The sequence below is a fragment of the Macaca nemestrina genome, chromosome 1, assembly GCF_043159975.1.
Source record: "Macaca nemestrina isolate mMacNem1 chromosome 1, mMacNem.hap1, whole genome shotgun sequence".
Lineage (NCBI taxonomy): Eukaryota > Metazoa > Chordata > Mammalia > Primates > Cercopithecidae > Macaca > Macaca nemestrina.
The window spans coordinates 187,935,765-187,956,906 of NC_092125.1; the positions used below are offsets into that span (position 1 = coordinate 187,935,765).

A 21,142-nucleotide genomic window follows, 5' to 3' on the forward strand; every position below is an offset into this window, starting at 1 on the left:
ATTTCCTGTTTCTTCTTCTTTTTTTGTTTTGAGATGGAGTCTTGCCCTGTCACCCAGGCTGGAGTGCAATGGTGCAACCTCAGCTCACTGCAATCTCTGCCTCCCTGGTTCAAACGATTCTCCTGCCTCAGCCTCCCGAGTAGCTGGGATTACAGATGTGAGCCACCATGCCCGGCTAATTTTTTGTATCTTTAGTAGAGATGAGATTTCACCATGTTGGCTAAACTGTTGTTGAACTCATGACCTTGTGATCCGCCCATCTTGGCCCCCCAAAGTGCTGGGACTATAGGTGTGAGCCACTGCGCTCTGCCGATTTCCCGTGTCTTTACTAAGGTCCTTCCATAGATTATTATAAGCATCATCAACTTATTTAGATAGAAAACTTTTAATTGCATTAATGAATCAGGTAGCACTCATATCCAAATTATTTGGTTTAGTCCGGGTACCATGGCTCATGCCTGTAATCGTAGCACCTTGGGAGACTGAGGTGGGCAGATCACTTGAGGTAAGACCAGTCTGGCCAACATGGTGAAACCCTGTCTTTACTAAAAATACAAAAAATTGGCAGCAGGTGGTGGTGCATGCCTGTAATCCCAGCTGCTGAGGAGGCTGAGGCAGGAGAATCACTTGAACCCAGGAGATGGAGGTTGTAGTGAGCTGAGATCATGCCACTGTGCTCTAGCCTGGGCCATAGAGCAGGACTCCATCTCAAAAAAATAAAATACTTGGTTTAGTCCACAAGTATACTTTCCTTATAACTTAACCATGTGTATTTATTAGGAAAAGTTTATGTAATGCACGCAGGAAGCCCTATGTTCCCTTCTCTGGGGCATCCTGAATGTCTGAAGGGTCACAGATGTCTGTGTAGAGATCTGTAACATGTCAAAGAATAAAGTATACAGATAATTTATAGACTAAGCTCTAACTCATGTGCCTTTACTATTTCTAGTTACAGAGAATCTGTATTCTGATCCAAAACAGATTTACAAAATACTTCTACAACTAATTTCTCATTATTGTCTAGTAGCAACTGAAAATGACACTGTGGAGGGGGGTGCTTTGCACAGCTTGGCAGAAATGTAATGTCAAAGCAGTCAGTGTTTAACAGGTCCTGAAGATCCCTGAAAATAGGTAACTGTGGTAACTGTAAATATGCTTATTATTCCTAGGTAATGACAAGATTGGTTTTGTTTTGTTTTGTTTTTTTGAGATGGAGTTTTGTTCTTTTTGCCCAGACTGGAGTGCAATAGCACGATTTTGGCTCACCGCAACCTTTGCCTCTGATTCTCCCGCCTCACTCTCCTGTGTAGCTGGGATTGCAGGCATGCACCACCACGCCTGGCTAATTTTGTATTTTTTGTAGAGACAAGTTTTCTCCATGTTGGTCAGGCTGGTCTCGAACTCTCGACCTCAGGTGATCTGCCTGCCTTGGCCTCCCAAAGTGCTGGGATTATAGGCGTGAGCCACCACACCAGGCCAACAAGATTGTTTTTAAAAGAATGTACTAATAAAGTATCTAGTTTTTTTGTTTCTTTGTATTACTTTTATCAGTGGCATTCTGGGTTACCAAACTGTAGTAGGATTGCACAAGTTTTTTAGTTGGTTTTGTTTTTACTTTAGGGACTTGCATATTTAGTTTTACATTTAATTCTGTTTTTTGAGAAATGATTAAAGTGATCTACCTCCAAAATGTTTAACAATCCGATATGCTTCTGAGTATCCTGCCAATATACTTAATCAAATGTACTTAAAAACCAGTTTTCTTAAAGAAGCATACACTGTAATTCACCTGGAAACTAGCATTTTTTGAGTAAAATTAGGCAATTAGCCTAAAAATATGATTTGCCTCTATTCTGGAAAATAATTCATTTAATTCAGATTATGGAAAAGTCTTAAGTTTGTATAGCATTCATGCAATTTAGTAACAAAGAAGTGAGTTTCCTTATCAAAACAATCTGAGTAGAATCAGATTGTTTTGAGACTGAATGGAAACATCATCTCTAAAAAATATACAGGCCGGGCATGGTGGCTTACATCTGTAATCCCAGCATTTTGGGAGGCCAAGGCGGGTGGATCACTTGAAGTTGAGAGTTTGAGACCAGCCTGACCAACATGGAGAAACCCTGTCTCTACTAAAAATACAAAATTAGCTGGGCATGGTGGTGCATGCCTGTAATCCCAGGTATTTGGGAGGCTGAGGCAGGAGAATCGCTTCAACCCGGGAGGCAGAGGTTGTGGTGAGCCGAGATAGCGTCATTGCACTCCAGCCTGGGCAACAAGAGTGAAACTCCATCAAAAAAAAAAAAAAAAAAAAAAAATTCCAGGTTATACTATATCCTGATCTATATTCTTATACCATTTTAAATGTTTTTCCTTTTTGGTGAGACTAAGAATTTCAAAAAACTAGGTTTTATTTTTTGTTCTTTTTTTTCTCCACCTTAAGTAGGGTGATTAGAGATTAGGTTTTCTTTTTTTTTTTTTTTTTGAGACGGAGTCTCGCTCTGTCGCCAAGGCTGGAGTGCAGTGGCCACATCTCAGCTCACTGCAAGCTCTGCCTCCCGGGTTCCCGCCATTCTCCTGCCTCAGCCTCCCGGGTAGCTGGGACTACAGGCGCCCGCCACCTCGCCCGGCTAGTTTTTTGTCTTTTTTGGTAGAGACGGGGTTTCACCGTGTTAGCCAGGCTGGTCTTGATCTCCTGACCTCGTGATCCGCCCGTCTCGGCCTCCCAAAGTGCTGGGTTTACAGGCTTGAGCCACCGCACCCGGCCGAGATTAGGTTTTCAAGTGAAAATCTAAGGAGTTGCTTTTGCTGTTTTAAGGAAGCTTCTGCACTGGGTGCAATGGCTCACACCTGTAATCCTAACACTTTGGGAGCCTAGGCAGGAAGATCATTTGAGCTCAGTTCGAGACAAGCCTGGGCAACATAGGGAGACCCTGTCTCTACAAAAAATGTAAAAATTAGCTTGGCGTAGTGGTGCACAACTGTAGTCCCAGCTACTCAGGAGGCTGAGGTGGGAGAATTGCTTGAGCCCAGGAGGTTGAGGCTTGCCGTAAGCCATGACCACACCACTATACTCCGGCCTGAGCAACAGCATGAGACCCTGTGTTTAAACAAAACAAAACGAAAACAAAAACACACCAAAGTTAAAAGCTTCTCTCTGATTTAAAAGACCAGCCCGTCGAACATGGTGACACGCCACCTCTACTAAAAATACACACAAAAAAATTAGCTGGGCATGGTGGCACTTGCCTATAATCCCAGCTACTCTAGAGAGGCTGAGACAGGAGAATCGCTTGAACCCGGGAGGCGGAGGTTGCGGTGTGCCAAGATCGTGCCACTGCACTCCAGCCTGGGCAACAGAATGAAACTCCGTCTCAAAAAAAAAGATGTAGAACTAAATAGGCCTGCTCATTAGAATATCAAGATGGCTCCAGCTTGACTTTTCTTTCCTAACTTATATGTACTAGTGGCTTTATTTTAAATAGTTTCCTTTAAAAATAATCATTTTGACTAGCTATGTGTTTGGTGGTAAGGGATAAGTTGTATCTATACCATGCCAAATATCCTAATAAAAACTGGAAAACACGCCCGACTTACCTTTGAATGTGGCTTTCCCTCATGACACTGCTCCCTACTGACTTTAGAGCCATAGATCCTTTTGGCTCATATAATTGGGTTACACCATGTGAAATAAGCTTGTACATGCATTTCCCAGTAGTAACTCCTGTGAAAACTCCTCAATGGAACTACCTTTTCTTTCCAGACACTCACAGATAGGACGTTTTCCGCTTGAAGTGGGAGAATATGTGCATTCTTTTCAATGATCACAGGACTCTAACAAAGAGGATTTTTAATCTTTTAATTTTCAAGACAGTTAAAATAATTGAAATGCTTAAGTGGATAACTATTCGTAAAATGAATGAGTGAAAACTAATATACTATGAGATGAAAAGTACTTGTCAGCCGGGCGCAGTGGCTCAAGCCTATAATCCCAGCACTTTGGGAGGCCGAGACGGGCGGATCATGAGGTCAGGATATCGAGACCATCCAGGCTAACATGGTGAAACCCCGTCTCTACTAAAAAAATACAAAAAACTAGCCAGGCAAGGTGGCGGGCGCCTGTAGTCCCAGCTACTCGGGAGGCTGAGGCAGGAGAATGGCGTAAACCTGGGAGGCGGAGCTTGCAGTGAGCTGAGATCCGGCCACTGCACTCCGGCCTGGGCGACAGAGTGAGACTCCGTCTCAAAAAAAAAAAAAAAGAAGAAAAGAAAAGTACTTGTCAGGGATTTTCAAGCTTTTGCTCAAGTAATTACTATGAAATAACAACTTCTAGAAATGAAGAACAATCTATGAAGAATAAATTACCATTGGTGTGGGGAAAAAAGAGCCAAACAGAAGTAGAAGAAGGTGTAGCCGGCATACTAATGTTATCTATAGTGTATTTTTATATTTTTTATACTTGATCAGGTCTCATGTCCTTTTTCTGGAAAAATACTTTTAACTACAAAAGTGGTTATAAATGAAAAAGTAGCCAATAAAGTGACTACTACCCTCAGGGCTTTGAACCAGTTGGGATAATGTGGTAAGACAAAAAATTCATGGTGTAATGCTATCCCCATACCTATTATTACTGTGACTATGGCTTCACTAAGTCTTTCAGAAATAAGGAAGGCAAACCATGAAAAGAAAAGAGGAGCTATACTGCTGGCTAAATTAAGGTAGTCTGGTTTGGCTGGACTACCTTCTGGTAGAGCAAAACCCCATCTGATCCCACCCAAGAAAGATAGGAAACTGGCTCCATAAGCCATCTGAGTAAAAGCTAATATGGGAATATAAGTTTTTGTCATCAGCATGACCAGTGGTGGAGCAACGAAGGGGATTAGTCCTGCCAGAGTTACATATAATGCTGGCTTTGGGCTGTCAGTTATGTAACTGATGGTGCTTGGTGACCTGGCTGGAAGTGCTTGCTTCTCCTTTTTAAAGCTGCAGGGGGATGTATGATAGCACTGTGTCTTGCTCATATACACCGGAAATGATGAGGAAAGCCAAGGCCTTGGAAATGGGGAAAAGTTCTGCTGGAGAGACATCTTGAGAGAAAGTATATCTGTTCTGCTGGCTCTTAGTCCCACTGGGAAAGAGCACTTCAGCATCTATAAAGAAAACAGAACCAAAAGACAAAATTAAAAATCTATATGTATCATCAGATTTTAGTCAATCCCAGTATGAAACAATTGGAATTGTTTGAAAGGAGCAAACAAAAAAGATCTGCTTTCCATTACCACATCAAACTATACAGAAAGGATGAACTAACTCTGAAGTGATGTTATTGCTGGTAAAAGTATTAAATGGCTATAAAATGTACAAAAGAAACCACTGAACACAAACCAGTGATATATTTCAACCTACCACTTAATCTTATTCCATAAGAAAAATATCTGAAAAAGGATCAGGTAAAGACTAGACCTTCAGAATTTGTCCTTCTAAACTGCCTCTTTTATTTATAAATAGCAAAAGAAGCAGCACTAATTACTGTGAGAATGCTGTTTTTATATGGAGAAAATAAATCTACCTTCCAACTTAGCTTTATAAACACCACATACTTTTCACAATTCCATGCCTTTGTGTAGGCTCTGCCTAGAATTCTAGCTCTTACTACTTTTCTATCTAGGAGACTTACCTCAACATTCAACATTCAAGTTAAAGCTTTCCTTTACCCTTCTACAGTCTGATTTAATGCTCCTATAGTAAGTATCCTGTGCACACTTCCATCATAATTTTTCTCACAGTGAATTAAAATTGTGTGTTTACTTGTCTTTGTCTCAGTAGACTTGAGAGCCAGGACCGTATTTTTTTCCTTGGCTTAAAATCCCCAGTGCCTTTAATTGTACACGGGCAAAGTAATAACCTTTCCTGCTGATTCTGTGTTTTAGTTACCAGACTTGAACTAAAAAGTGTTCCATTAAAGAAAAAATTGAAGTTTCTTTTTTTTTTTTTTTTGAGACAGAGTCTCTCTGTTGCCCAGGCTGGAGTGCAGTGGCTTGATCTCAGCTCACTGCAAGCTCCGCCTCCCAGGTTCACTCCATTCTCCTGCCTCAGCCTCCTGAGTAGCTGGGATTACAGGCACCTGCCACCACGCCCGGCAGCTAATTTTTTGTATTTTTAGTAGAGACGGAGTTTCACCATGTTAGCCAGGATGGTCTTGATCTCTGACCTTGTGATCCGCCCACCTCAGCCTTCCAAAGTGCTGGGATTATAGGCGTGAGCCACCGCGCCCAGCAAAAATTGAAGTTATTGAAGAATCTCAGTGATCACTCAAACATGCTAGGAATGGTTCCATCTTGGAACCATTTCCCATTTCCATATTTACTGCTCTTCCCTCAGTTACTTATTTCTGATCCCCTGCCATTTATAAATTCAATCCTACATCTTGACACTACCTATTCCACTTCCCTGCTTTATAGTTCTCCACAGCACTTACCATTTGATGTATTAATTTTTATTTTTTTGAGACTGAGTCTTGCTCTATCACCAAGGCTGGAGTGCAGTGGTGTAATCTCTGCTCACTGTAACCTCTGCCTCCCAGGTTCAAGCCATTCTCTGCCTCAGCCTCCTGAGTAGCTGGGATTACAGGCATCCGCCACCACGCCCAGCTAATTTTTGTATTTTTAGTAGAAACAGGGTTTTACCATGTTGTCCAGGCTGGTCTCAAACTCCTGACCTCAAGTGATCCGCCCGCCTTGGCCTCCCAACGTGTTGGGATTACAGGCATGAGTGACTGTGCCTGGCCTTATTTTTTTTTAATTTTTATTTTTTGAGATGAAGACTTCCTTTGTCACCCAGGCCAGAGTGCAGTGGCGTGATCTCGGCTCACTGCAACCTTGGCTTCCTGGGTTCAAGTGATTCTTACGCCTCAGCCTCCCAAGCAGCTGGGACTACAGGCGCCCACCATGCTGAGCTAATTTTTGTATTTTTCAGTAGAGACAAGGATTTTACCATGTTGGCCAGGCAGGTATTGAACTCCTGACCTCAAGTGACCCACCTGCCTCAACCTCCCAAAGTGCTGGGATTTCAGCCATGAGCCACGGCACCTGGCCAATTTTTTTTTTTTTGCAAACATCGTCTTGCTATGTCACCCAGGCTGGAGTGCAGTGGCATGATCTCAGCTCACTGCAGCCTCAACCTCCTGGGCTCAAGCAATCCTCCTCCCTCAGCCTCCCAGGTAGCTGGGACTATAGGCGTGTGACTCCATGCCCAGCTAAATTTTTGTATAGATAGGGTTTTGCCATGTGCCCAGACTGGTCTTGAACTCCTTGAGTTCAAGTGATCCACCAACTTTGGCCTGCCAAATTGCTGGGACTACAGGCGTGAGCCACTGCACCCAGCCTGATATAATAAAGATTTTACTTGTATTTTACTTAACTCTTCCCTCCATCACCTGAATACACAAAGGTAAGACTTTTTGTCTTTTTCACTGCTGCTGCCCTCGCCCAAGCAATATTTGGCAAATAGTGCTCAAATATTTGCTAAACAAACCAACCTTTGAAGATGCTTGAGAAAACTTCTGGATGAAGCGAAGCATACTGGCCCCTATTGAAAGTCTTGTTTAGGAAGATGCCAGGCAGTTCTGATTAACGAGTTGTTGCAGCTAAGTGGAGGCACTGAATCAGGGGCATTTCTGTGTATAACACAAGATGTCACTTAATTTTCTCATTTTATACATTAATTTTAAAATAGTAGTAATTCATGAATATATCAGTTTCCTTTGAAAAGAATCATTAATGTTTTCAAACTATCGGTAACATGAAATAGATCCTTTTTTTTTTTTTTTTGAGACGGAGTCTCGCTCTGTCGCCTAGGCTGGAGTGCAGTGGCCGGATCTCAGCTCACTGCAAGCTCCGCCCCCCGGGTTCCCGCCATTCTCCTGCCTCAGCCTCCCGAGTAGCTGGGACTACAGGTGCCCGCCACCTTGCCCGGCTAGTTTTTTGTATTTTTTAGTAGAGGCGGGGTTTCACCGTGTTAGCCAGGATGGTCTCGATCTCCTGACCTCGTGATCCGCCCGTCTCGGCCTCCCAAAGTGCTGGGATTACAGGCTTGAGCCACCGCGCCCGGCCAATAGATCCTTTTAATACCTGAACTGTTCTTTTAGCTTTGGCTGTCTGGTGTAATAGAAAGAGTAATGCACATAGAGATTTTATAGATACTTTCACCATTTCCTAGCTGTGTGACACTGGGCAAATTGCTTGAGTACCAGTTTTCTCATCTTTAAAATGAAGGGTCTTCTAAATGGCATTTTTGTGAAATAAAAAAAAAAAACAAAACAAAACTGGAAGGTCATAGCTTCTCTGTTTCCTTTTTTTCTCCTTAGTTATTTACTTTGGGGCTTAAGAGTTCACAACTCAAAATAACAATAGTACCAAACCAATATAATTTAGGTTTTTTTGTTTGTTTTGAGACAGGGTCTTGCTCTGTCACCCAGGCTGGAGTACAGTGGCATGATCTTGGCTCACTGCATCATCCGCCTCCTGGGTTCAAGCGATTCTTGTGCCTCAGCCTCCTCAGTAGCTGGGGTTACAGGCTCCCGCCACGATACCCGGCCAATTTTTGTATTTTTAGTAGAGATGGGATTTTGCCATGTTGGCTAGGCTGGTCCTGAACTCCTGACCTCAGGTGATCCACCTGCTGAGGCCTCCCAAAGTGTTGGGATTACAGGAGTGAGCCACCGCACCTGGCTAGCATTAACTCATTTAATGCTCAAAATAACCTCATTAACTTAGTACTGAGAGAGAGAATAGCCTGTTGGAGTGCAGACTTTGGTGTCAAACTTGGTTGGAATCCTGGCTCCACTACTTATTAGCTGTGTGTCTTTGAACAAATTATTTAACCTTGTTATGGTGTAGTTCATTCAGCTTTGAAATAAGGGTACTAACTAATTCATAGGATTGATGTAACTTTTTTTTTTTTTGGGATACAGGGTCTCGCTCTGTCACACAATCTGGAGTACAGTGGTGTGATCTCTGCTCTCTGCAGCCTTGACCTCCCAGGGTCAAGGGATCTTACCACCTCAGCCCTCTAAGGAGCTGGGACTACAGGCCACACCACCACGCCCAGCTAATTTTTTTTTTTTTTTTTGAGACAAAGTCTTGTTCTGTCGCCCAGGGTGGAGAGCAGTGGTGCCATCTCAGCTCACTGCAAGCTTCACGGAACTCCCAGGTTCACGCCATTCTCCTGCCTCAGTCTCCTGAGGAGCTGGACTACAGGCCCCCACCACCATGCCCAGTTCATTTTTTTGTATTTTTAGTAGAGATGGAGTTTCACCGTGTTAGGATGGTCTCGATCTCCTGACCTCGTGATCCACCTGCCTCGCCCTCCCAAAGTGCTGGGATTACAGGCGTGAGGCATCGCGCCTGGCCCCAATTTTTGTATTTTTTGTATAGAAGGGGTTTTGCCATATTGCTCAGGCTGGTCTCGACCTCCTGAGCTCAAGCAATCCACCTGCCTCGGCCTCCCAAAGTGCTGGGATTACAGGTGTGTGCCACTTAGCCTGATGTAACACTTAATAAGTTACTACATGTAAATAGCTGAGAACTGTCCCTGACACAAAGCACTTTACACAGGAGGGACTGATTGAAAACTCTAATGTAAGCAGCCGGTAAAAACAGGTGAATGATAATACGGATCTAGATCTGACAACTTCATTCTTAACCAGGAGAATGGGATGTCTAAAAAAACCTACAGTTGCTGCTTAATTTAAAAAAATCGATTGGGCAGGGCGCAGTGGCTCGCTCCTGTAGGCCCAGCAGTTTGTGAGGCCGAGGCGAGTGGATCACTAGGTCAGGAGTTCGAGACCAGCCTGGCCAACACAGTGAAACACCCCCCCCACCACCACCACCCCGTCTCTACTAAAAATACAAAAAATTAGCTGGGCGTGGTGGCGGACGGCTGTAATCCCAGCTACTGGAGAGGCTGAGGCAGGATAATTGCTTGAACCTGGGAGGCGGAGGTTGCAGTGAGCCAAGATCGTGCCATTGCACTCCAGCCCACGCGACAGTGCGAGACTATGTCTCAAAAAAAAAAAAAAAAAAAAAACCGATTGAACTAATTTATTGATCACAGATCTTAGGGCTGGGTCAAGAAATCCTGTATACCAGTTAATGTCTTCATGCTATACTTAAGGAAGTAGGGAGGTAAGTTATCCTGGGCCTCCGAGTAGAAGGCCCACACACCCACACCCACCCACCTGAGCCCCAGACCAAAATGTCCGCAGAGCGTACCCATCACTTTTGTGCAAAATCACTTTCTTTGTAAGGACTTTCCAGATAACTCCGTTTAAAATCTCAACCATCTTCCCCACCTTTGGACACTCCCTTTCCTCTGTGGCACGTGCTTTCCAACTAGTGGATATTAAAAAGTGATAACCTAAAGACCAGGGACGGCAGGTGATGCGGGATTAAGGACTGAGACTCAAAGCTTACTCCTCCTAATATAAATGAAAAAGCTCAGGCCGGGCGCGGTGGCTCAAGCCTGTAATCCCAGCACTTTGGGAGGCAGAGACGGGCGGATCACAAGGTCAGGAGATCGAGACCATCCTGGCTAACACGGTGAAACCCCGTCTCTACTAAAAACACAAAAAATTAGCCGGGCGAGGTGGCGGCGCCTGTGGTCCCAGCTACTCGGGAGGCTGAGGCCGGAGAATGGCGGGAACCCGGGAGGCGGAGCTTGCAGTGAGCTGAGATCTGGCCACTGCACTCCAGCCTGGGCGACAGAGCGAGACTCCGTCTCAAAAAAAATAAATAAATAAATAAAAATAAATAAATGAAAAAGCTCAATATTCCCATTGCCCTAGTGGGAAGACTGCAAACCGCAAACTTCAAACTGACCTCTGAGAAAGGAAGGCGGGGTTTAGACGCCAGTGTCTTCGGGAAACCCTGCCCGATAGTGCCCGCGTCTCCAATTTACTACCAATCCTTGGTGCCTCCCATACCAACCTGCACCTGTGGCGACTTTGAGACTTGCCAGCGTTGCACGGAGAGGTGAACAACCGCAACAATAGCCCCGGTCTACTGGAAAGGCACTTCCGGCAAGTGGATTCAGAGAGCCCCCTACTTCCTGAGGACTGAAAAAAAATGAGTCCGGGTAGGGACTTGAACTGCGCTAACTGGTTCCTATGCCCGGCTTTCTGTTTGGGGGCCATTCTTAATTTCTAGTTGAATCCAGATGTCGAACGGTCCTTGACTTTTTATTCCAGGGCTCCCAGGCAGCAGAATCTGCCCACAGAGTTCGGGAAGGTAGAGTGCAAGTACTGAAACAATCTCAGAATGATGGTGGTGAAGGAAGGTAAGAGACTTGGGATTTTAGGCCCAATGTGACCTGGAATTGCTTGCCATCTGTGGAACTTACGTTTTACTTTGTAAAACAGGGTTTATAAGACCTATGGGGCCGGGCGCGGTGGCTCAAGCCTGTAATCCCAGCACTTTGGGAGGCCGAGACGGGTGGATCACAAGGTCAGGAGATCGAGACCATCCTGGCTAACACGGTGAAACCCCGTCTCTACTAAAAAATACAAAAAACTAGCCGGGCGAGCTGGCGGGCGCCTGTGGTCCCAGCTACTCGGGAGGCTGAGGCAGGAGAATGGCGTGAACCCGGGAGGCGGAGCTTGCAGTGAGCTGAGATCAGGCCACTGCATTCCAGCCTGGGCGACAGAGCGAGACTCCGTCTCAAAAAAAAAAAAAAAAAAAAAAAAGACCTATGGGGACACATCTCACTCTGCATTACGGCCCTTTACTATCATTTAAAGGGGGAAAAAAGCCCAGTTCTTACATTCATTTTCTTTGCTAGGACCTAGAAACTTCATTAAGGATTAAAGAGCAAAAGAGCAGGATTTTCACTTCCATGAACGGTGTGGTGATAAGGGCCCTAGGCTTGGGGGTGGTTGGGAAAGTCAGATCATTTCTTCTGCTGCCCTCGGCTTTCTCGGCTATGTGACCTTGGGCAAGTCCCTTCTCTTATCTGGACTTATTTCACAGGAAATGGCACCAGGCAATCTTAAGTGTCCTTCCGTGTCTATGGATAAAGCTGAAGACATGTAATAGGAGATCTCAGGGGCCCACGCCTGCCAGTCCCTCCAGTCCTCCGGATTCTAGGTATTCTAGCTTCCTGGTTGCCAGCCATTACAAGGTTTAGCTTTCCGTGCCGGATGGAACCACAGCGAAGTCCGTTAAAGCGCTTTTGGTCGAGCTAGGCCTTCAGTTTTATTGCCTCCTCTGTCATGGCAGCGCCGCCCCTTCCAGTAGCGCGATACCCAATGAGACTTCAGGTAGGAGAAACGGCACTGTCACAAGCGCGCAGGCTCTCGCCGGAATCCCGCCCTTCGCTGGGGCGGGGCAGTGACGCCTGCGCTCCCGGGGAACTACTACTCCCAGCGGGTAGCGCGGCCGACGCAGCCGCGCAGTCTCCGGGAGCGGGCCGTGTGGCCCGCTGGGGGCTGGAGTCTCAACGACGCGCACACGTGAAGGAGCAGAAGGTGGGAAAGGGCCGGAAAACACACGTTCCTCCGAAACCGGCTTGCAAGTCGTTGTAGAGGTAGTTTCGGGACGCGCACTGGCCCAGGGGCGGGCTGTGGGAGGGTGAAGAAAAAAGGGATACACATATGCATACCCACCCACTCATTCATACGCGCCCAGGCCCTGGAAGTGGGCAGGGGAGGTTAGAAGGGGTGTACTAAACTAGGCTTGTCCCTGCCTCAGGCGGCACGAGGAAAGCCAGAGGATTCAATTCTGTAGGAGGTAGAGGCGACCACGCACCGCCTCAAGCGGCGAGGAAGGGAGCCGAGGGCGGGGCAGGGCATAACCGCCGTTCTGGAGGCCGAACGTTCGCAGCGTGGGGCACTGGCGTCCGGCTGGGCCGCCGGAGCCGGTCCCGTGCGCATGCGCTTCTTCAGGTGGGCGTGTGTAAGGCGGGGTCGGACGGGGGAGGGGAGGGCCGTGCTGCTCGTCGCTCCTCCTCCTCCACCCGCTTTGCCCCTCCTGGACCTTGTGGGCTGGGCAGCCATTTTGGGAAGAGCTTTGTTATGGTTGTGAACTAAACGCCTCTGCCGGGTCGACAAGCTGGGGACGCGTCCTCAGACGCCGCGTCTAGTCCCTGGCCGTAGCTCCGCCGCTGCCCGGTGAGTGGGAGTTTGGGACAACGGGGCAGTAGGAGATCTTGGAGTCGTTCCGGCGCGAGGCTCCGCCCGGTGCCTAACCAACCGGCTGTTAAAACTAGTTGAAAGAAGCTCTCACACAGGTGGTTGGGTGTAGGTCCGACCCGAGAGGGGCGAGCGGAGCCCACGGGTCAAGTGGTTCGGACGCGGCACCCCTGCCACCCCAGTGCGTGGAGCTTTGCACGCGAGCGTCGCTGGGGCTCCGCGAAAGCGCTCCTACTTTAACTTTGGTCTTCGGGTCGGAACGCTCACCTGCGGCTCTTTGGCTCCTCTCCAGGCGATGCGGCTTGGTGCTGGTTGAGTGACTTGGCTTAAGGGTTTTTTTCTTTCCTTCTTGAAATGAAAGCTAAGGGCTTTTGTTTTCCTTCAAAGGAAAACCTGAGGACGAAAAAGTATAAGTCAAATGTTGGATATCTGAGGGGAAAAAAGTTTTAACCCCCAGCTTTCCGGTTCTCTGTGGTAGCGAGGTGTTTTCGTTTAGATTGAGTCTATCCAATGTCTACCAACCTCCTTTCCTTGGAGGGGCGGGGAAAGCTGGTCGATCCTGAAATGTTTTAAGTGTTTTTTTTTTCTCTTGTTTTAAATTTAGTTCTCCCCAACCCGTGAAATTCGAAAGAAAGTCTGAATCTAAAATGGCTGTAGCTTGGGGAAGTGCCCTGCCCTTCGATTACTTAAATACATTAACGTTTAAAGGTTTTAGTCGTTTCCCCTGTGGGGACATTAACTGAATCTTTTGATCTTTTAGTTTTTTGCAATTGGTGTCTCACCTTTAACTCTCCTTATGCTAGGTGAAAACAAAGGTGAGGCTCACAAAGTTGAGTACTCCGAAAGTTTACATAAGAATGGGTGTGGTGCGGTGTGGTGTGCGTGTTTAATAGTTGCTTATAGTTTTGAAATTGTGCTGTGGTGTCAATTTTATCTGCCAACTTTGTGCTCTGAAGTTGGCTTGTCATATTTGTTGCAATATTTTTAACATTGATAATTATTGCTTACCAGAAAAATACGGAGTTAATTATAGTGGTTCATGTTTTAGTTTAGTAGTAAGTCATGTTCTTGTGTAAACCTTATCCAAAAGTAAAGTGATTGGTAGTCACTCCTCAGTAGAATTATATTTGTACTTTGGTAGACTGCTGATCTTTTCTAAGGTCTTTTATATTCAATATTTGAAAGGAAATTAGGGTGCTATTAAGTTTGAGATATTTACTAGAATAGTGTTAAGACATTTTAACAAGTGAAAACATACTTTAAGTATGGAGTGCCTGATTGTCGTGCCCTTTTAAACAAGAGGCTGTCTTTTATTTCCTGTTTTTTTTTTTTTTAAACCGATAGATCCAGAAGTTTAAAGAAAAAGTAATAGATTGGAAACAAAAACCAGTAAATTTCAGTATTTGGAAAGGTGCTGGAGCCTGTATCTATTTAAAAGATAAAAGAGTGAAATGCTACTTGTGAATGAAAACTTTGAAATTAATAGTAAAATAAACTGTCATCTTTCCCAGGGAGTCAGTTTTCAATGTACCTTTTGACGTTTCTTCAAATACAAAAGTTGATTTTTGTTATCTCCCCTAGGATTTTTGTTGTTGTTGTTAAATTATTTTGGTGGTTTTAAAGGAAAAATATTTAAAGTTTTTAATAGAAATTACAAGTTGCTTTGTGTTTTGTCACTGTTAACTACTAAACTGGAGTAAGATCTTACTCTTTTTTTTTTAGGGTACTCAATGGTTTGTACATGTTAATATATACATTTAATTGATTCTGGTTGGTGTCTTATCAGAGCTCTTAATTTGTGATATGGGGGGAACTCTTGGGAAGCCTCTTTATTTTGAGCGAATTCAATTTACTAGATTGCTCATTAGTGGCTGTTAAGATGCTTAGCTGAGGAGGACACATTCAACCATTTAAATTTAGAATGATATGAAATCTGGTGCACATTTCTGCTTATAATTCATTTTTAATGCTGAGTTAAAGATAAGACACAATCGTGAATCATACTTCAGAAGATTGCATATCTTTATTTTATGGTTATAACTCTGATGTGCCAGGGACTGACTGCTGTTTAAAGTGCTTTATATTTGTTATTTATTTTCTTTTTTTTTTTTTTTCTTTTTTTTTTTGAGGCGGAGTTTCACTCTTGTTGCCCTGGCTGGAGTGCAGTGGCTCGATTTCGGTTCACTGCAACCTCCGCCTCCTGGGTTCAAGCGATTCACCTGTCTCAGCCTCCCAAGTAGCTAGGATTACAGGGGCTCGCCACCACGCCTGGCTAATTTTTTGCATTTTTAGTAGAGATGGGTTTTCACCATGTTGACCAGGCTGGTCTTGAACTCCGGACCTCAGGTGATCTACCTGCCTTGGCCTCCCAAAGTGCTGGGATTACAGTCATAAGCCACTGCGCCCGGCTTGTTGTTTATTTTTATAAGTATACTGTTTCATTTGTTTTGTTTTGTTTTTGATACGCGGTCTCACTCTGTCACCCAAATTGGAGTGCAGTGGCGCGATTTCTGCTCACTGCAGCCTCCGCCTCTCAGGCTCAAGTGATCCTCCCACCTCAACTTCCCTAGTAACTGGGACGACAGGTGCATGCCACTGCACCGGGCTAATTTTTTGTTTGTATTTTGTTAGGAGGGGGAGGGTTTATCATGTTGCCCAAGCTGGTCTCAAACTCAGGGGCTCAAGCAGTCTGCCCACTTTGGCCTCCCAAAGTGTTGGGATTACAGGTGTGAGCCACAGCGCCAGGTCTAAGTAGATGCTGTTTTATACCCATTTTATAGTTGAGGAAAAGAAGTCCAGAGACTCATCCAGCTAGTAGGTAAAAGCCTATATTCAAATTTAGGCAATCTAAGTCGTTGTGTTTAACTTAACGGTTATGGTCACTGCCTTTAAACATGAAAGTAAGACTGTTGGTCTAAAAGATGAAAGGCACACAAAATTTTAAAGGATTCCAACTAAAAAAAACTAATGGGAAAGGCAAATTTTGGTGTATTTATGGTTGTTCAGATAGATGAGGGGAAAAATCTAGGTGGCGGAGAAATAACATACCACCTCATAATTGACTGTTGTCTGGAATTTAGTATGTGGTTGTGCTGTTAGAGACCTAATTGCCAAAGTTACTTCTAAATCAGACTCAGTGTTTCCTATTTCCCACTGAAATCTGCCTCAAACAGCTTATAATCAAACTTGAAAAATAGTTCAGTAAGAGGAACTGAACTTTTGTCCACAGGTGTAACTTAACTGAGGTAGATATATTTCTTCTCCCCCCCCCCCCCCCCCCCGAGATGGAGTCTCCCTCTGTCGCCCAGGCTGGAGTGCAGTGGCACAATCTCGACTCACTGCAAGCTCCGCCTCCCAGGTTCACGCCATTCTCCTGCCTCAGCCTCCCGAGTAGCTGGGACTACAGGCGCCCGCCACTGCGCCCGGCTAATTTTTTTCTATTTTTTTAGTAGAGACGGGGTTTCACCGTGGTCTCGATGTCCTGACCTTGTGATCCGCCCGCCTCGGCCTCCCAAAATGCTGGGATTACAGGCGTGAGCCACCGCGCCTGGCCAGATACATTTCTGATGTTATGTAAATTGAATTTTTATACGTGATTTCAAACATGCTAGGCAAACATTTAAAAGAGCCTATTGTTTTTCTTTACTAAGTCTGATAGTCTTTAATTGATCTATTAGCTGAATCATTTTTCAGCTAAAACAACTCAGTAAAAGAAACTAGGGACTGGGAATATCTAGATGACCATAAAACAAAGAACTGTATAGTTTAACAGATAATACTTAATAGTTGGAGGATAACATAAAAAGCAATTATTCTTAAAGGAGGTGATTTTAACAAACTCTTTAAGTTCATCTTCCTTTTCTAAGATAAAAACCACTTTGCCTTCAAAGCCACTTTGCCTTTTATTAACCATACGTCAGGCTAGAGAATCACCAGAATGAACAAAGTTTTAGTACCCTTTTCTGAGCAGTAGGTCTATTTGTGTGGAGTAAGTTTTTTCCCCCAGAAAAATCTCATTTGGTTAAGTTTAGCTGTACTTTAAATTGAGCTTGCAGACTCTGTTTCTGCTCAAGTTTAAAAGTTGGGTATATAAAAAAGTTCTTGTCTGAATTATTGCTATCCTTAAAGTATGTAAGTATATAGAAAAGTTGGTTTTGGGGCTGTCTAGTTAATTTGAAAGAGCTTTTCCAGTTTTTGTGCTGTTTGTAAATTTTTCTACTTTTTAATTCGTCTTACCATGTATGGCAGAAAGAGCAATAGGAACCATTTATTGTGGGCTTCATAAACTTAGATGCTGTAATGAAGTCAATTATGTAATCTTATTATTCCTTACTATTTAAATAAATACAAGAGAGTATACAGAGGTTCCAAGAAGTTAAGTAATTTGGGTAACATAGAGATGGAGATTTGGGCAGCTTTCTGTGATTCCAAAGCATAGTTTCCACCATACCTCACAGAGAAATGGCATAGTATGGTAATCAGTGGTTGGCTTTGTAGCCAGACCATTTGGGTTCGAATCTCAGCTTTGCTGCTTACAGCTTTGTGACTTTGAGTGAATTACTTAAATGAGACTCTTTGTTTCTTCATCTGTTAAGTAGGGATAATAATAGTACCTTCTCCTAGGGTTGTTGTAATAAATGATATTTGTAGAGTTCTTAAAATAATGTCTGACCGTAAGAGCTTCATGATTATTAGAGAAGTTGTCTTTAATGAACATCCTTTTACACACCAATCCAGTGAAATTCAGTGAAATCTGCACAGATGAGTTGCACATGGAGTAGTGTTTTTCTTTATTAGATACTGCTTTTCTGTTGACTTTTGTAATTTATTTGAATCAGGATCTAGGTCCCACAAACTGCAATTGACTGCCATTTTAAATGCCTTTATTTGCATATTTCTCCTCAGTTTTTTTCCTTGTATTTTGTTAAAGAAACCAGGTCATTTGTCCTGCAGTTTCCCACATTCTAGATTTTCTTGATTCTTTGTAAATTGGTAATTGGCTATAGAGGCTTAGATTGAGATTTGGTTTGGAAATAGAGAAGACTGAGAAGACTAAATTTGTTAGTGATTCTGTGTATTTGGGAATTTTTATTTTCTGGTTTGTTCAGTGATTCTTATTGTATCATTTTCTTGCAATTTCTCTGTTGGGCAACACAGGGTAACTTTATGGGTTATTTACTCTCGTTTGAGATGCTATGTAAAGTGGAGTGTTTGGTTTGCTTTGGTGCCCACTTCAGTGTTAACTTTTCCAGGTGGTTTTTTTCCTGCCTTTTTTTTTTCCCTACTTGTATATTTATTGTGTTATAAAATTGAGCCAAGTATCATGGGTTTTCAGTGTTTTTATTTCCTGGTTTTGGTTACTAATGAATAGTTGTCTCAGCATATTCAATCTGAAAATTTCTCAAAACTGAATTTTTTTCCCTATTATCTGCCCTCCAACTATTAGGCATTTTATTGTTTGCACTTATGGTATACTCACTATAGGCTAGGCACTATTCTTTTTTCTTTTTGCAGGGAACAACATCCAGGCGTTACTCTTAACACTTTATATACATTCACTGATTTAATCAACAACAATTCAAGAGTCTCCAAATTAGGTAGGTATTTGAGACACAAAGAGGTGAAATGACTTGTTCAAGGTCACACAGCTAGTGTGTGACAGAGCCATCTAGGTCCCTAATTTGCTATTCTACCTTAAAAATTAATATTTGCTTTGGAAGTGAAGCTTATCTTGAGAAGAGATTTTTAGAGATGCTTGTAAAGTGATTCTTTCTAAAAAAAAAAAAAAAAAAAAAAAAAAAAAAAAAAAAAAAAGTATGTCTCGGCTGGTCATGGTGGCACACACCTGTAATCTCAGCACTTTGGTAGGCCGAGGCAGGCGGATCACATGAGGCCAGGAGTTTAAGACCAGACTGGTCAACATGGCGAAACCCCGTCTCTACTAAAAATACAAAAATTAGCTGGGCATGGTGGTGAATGTCCGTAATCCCAGCTACTCTGGAGGCTGAGGCACTAGAATCACTTGAACCCGGGAGGTGGTGGTTGTAGTGAGCCAAGATTGTGCCATTGAACTCCAGCCTAGGTGACAGAGCGAGAGACTTTCTCCCAAAAAAAAAGGCGTGTCTCAATCTGTTAGTCACTACTATTAAATCACTCAATTATTTAAAAAAATACATAGTTTTGAAAATGTTACAAATAGCCTGTTGTAATCATAGGGAATTAGAGCCTTTTGGTGCTGCTGAAACTGATAAAAGTTTATTTTGCAGAGACGGTCTTGTTCTGTTGCTCAGATTGGAGTGCAGTAGCATGATCATAGCTCACTGCAGCTTTGACCTCCTAGGCTCAAGTGATCCTCCCACCTCAGCTCCATCCTGGGCCCCCACTCCCAGCCCTGCTGGGAAATAGAAGTGTGTGCCATCATGCCTGGCTAATTTTTTTTTTTTTTTTTTCCGTATAGATAGAGTCTCACTATGTTGTCCAGGCTGGTGGTGAACTCCTGGACTCAAGCAATTCCTCCCATCTTTGCCTCCCCACATGATGAGATTACAGGCATGAGCCACTGTGCCTGGTCTGAAATTACTTTTTAGGAAATGTTTTTGGAACAATGAAGCAGAAGAAGGCACAGTAATTCAAGTTGATTCCTAATGGCAAGGCTGGCAGGATTCTTGTGTTGGATATTCTACTAATTGGGCTTTAAAATGATCCTTTGTTGTTTCTTTTGTCTGTTTACCATTTTAACCCCTTTCCAGTATTGCTTTTTTGTGAATCTTAGTGGGAGAGGATGCTGGAAAGGTTGGGTGCACACACACACACACCATATAGATAAACTTTCTGTGCTGGACCCCTGGCAGCTAGAGCTGGGTCATGTTACCCAAACTGTGCCAGTCAGATACCCTTCACTTTGGGGACTTGCACCAGAGTGAGAGATGATGCAAAGATGCAAGGAGGGTTTGGAATTCATTCCAGTGGCTGTTGGTGGCATTGCTAGCTGGAGCAGTTTCCTCAGCAGGCTCTTCCTGTGGCATGACCTTGGCAGGGGTTTTGACTGCTTAGCTTCCTTTGGTTTTTGGTGTTTGCCAGGTCAAGAGAGCCTTTCCTTCGTTCTCTGAATTCCCAGGGTTCTTCTGATAAATTTCTTTTTAAGCCTTGTCAGACAATTTTCCCTTTTATCTGCCCCAATTCTCAAAAGTGATAGTTCTCAACCTTTTAAAATTTATCTGGAGTAAGGCCTGGACATCAGTGATTTATTAAAGCTCTCCGTGTGATTCTTTCTTTTAGTAATCTATTTATTACAGAAGCAGTGTAAGGATAATGTAGAATATTAGACTATATAGGTATGCAAAAATAAAGCCTTGGCATTCCTATCACACAGGAGTTACTACTGTTAAGAACTCCGTGCATTTTTTACCAGATTGTCGTCTAAGCGCGTATATTTAGGTTTCTATTTTTATTTTACTAAATGAGATCAACTTCCTATTTTTAGTGGGTGATACCCACTTTCCATGTGAGTAAATGTTCATTTCTTCTAATACCCAGGTGCTATTCAAATTTCTCCAGCTGATCCAAAAAAAAAAGTTTATTACAGCTAGCTATCCAAGCTATTATCTGATTTAGTCTTTATTTTTCAGTGACACTGATTTTGAGACAGTGTCACTTACCCTAGAATGGTTTGGTATGATCACATACTTATGTTATTATTTAGCTTGTTCTTTTTTTAATTCCTATGTTTTTCTCTAAAGTTTATAGCTGACAGATTGATGGATTCACCTTTAAACATTGTTGACTAAAATGCAGCATAGCAATTCCTCATTTTGCATTGTATCACAAAAGACATTGTAATGCTAAGATAGGTTCTTTATTAAGGTAGTCCTATCTATATATTAAACAATCTTTCGGCTTAGAACAAGAAACTAATTTGCATGGTGTTACGTTGGTGACGAAGGATTTCCCAGTCCCTTA

General features: G+C 43.4%; 2 protein-coding genes across 6 annotated transcripts in view; one reads left to right on the forward strand and one right to left on the reverse strand.

Moving 5' to 3' along the window:
* Positions 1 to 3,842: 3,842 nt before the first annotated feature.
* On the reverse strand, positions 3,843 to 12,258 carry LOC105494947 (transmembrane protein 69). Of its 2 annotated transcripts, XM_071093951.1 has the most exons (4): positions 11,818 to 12,258; positions 10,986 to 11,113; positions 7,538 to 7,675; positions 3,843 to 5,150 (listed from the first exon to the last, which is right to left on the reverse strand). In XM_071093951.1, the coding sequence occupies exons 3-4, from the start codon at positions 7,577 to 7,579 to the stop codon at positions 4,464 to 4,466; spliced, it is 729 nt and encodes a 242-aa protein (XP_070950052.1). In that variant the 5' UTR covers positions 7,580 to 7,675; positions 10,986 to 11,113; positions 11,818 to 12,258; the 3' UTR covers positions 3,843 to 4,463. The 2 variants fall into 2 exon arrangements, with proteins under 2 accessions (XP_070950052.1, XP_070950051.1); XM_071093950.1 differs by lacking the exon at positions 11,818 to 12,258 and having other exon boundaries at positions 10,986 to 11,132.
* The window catches only part of LOC105494948 (GC-rich promoter binding protein 1 like 1), a 63,349-nt gene continuing 53,374 nt past the window's right edge, over positions 11,168 to 21,142 (forward strand). Inside the window, exons 1-2 of one of the 4 annotated variants that reach the window (XM_071093949.1) lie at positions 13,002 to 13,162; positions 18,698 to 18,780. The gene's annotated coding sequence lies outside the window, so the exon portion shown is untranslated. Of the gene's footprint in view, positions 11,335 to 12,428; positions 12,580 to 13,001; positions 13,163 to 18,697; positions 18,781 to 21,142 lie in introns of those variants that run through there. The other 3 variants (XM_071093947.1, XM_071093944.1, XM_011764016.2) reach the window with 3 other exon arrangements.

Excerpts from the sequence above, each read along its gene's own strand:
- LOC105494947 (XM_071093951.1), bottom strand. The coding sequence starts at position 7,579 with ATGCTTCGCTTCATCCAGAAGTTTTCTCAAGCATCTTCAAAG. Across the intron at positions 5,151-7,537 it reads TTTCTCAAGCATCTTCAAAG|ATGCTGAAGTGCTCTTTCCC; the intron begins GTTGGTTTGTTT and ends TTTTCTTTATAG.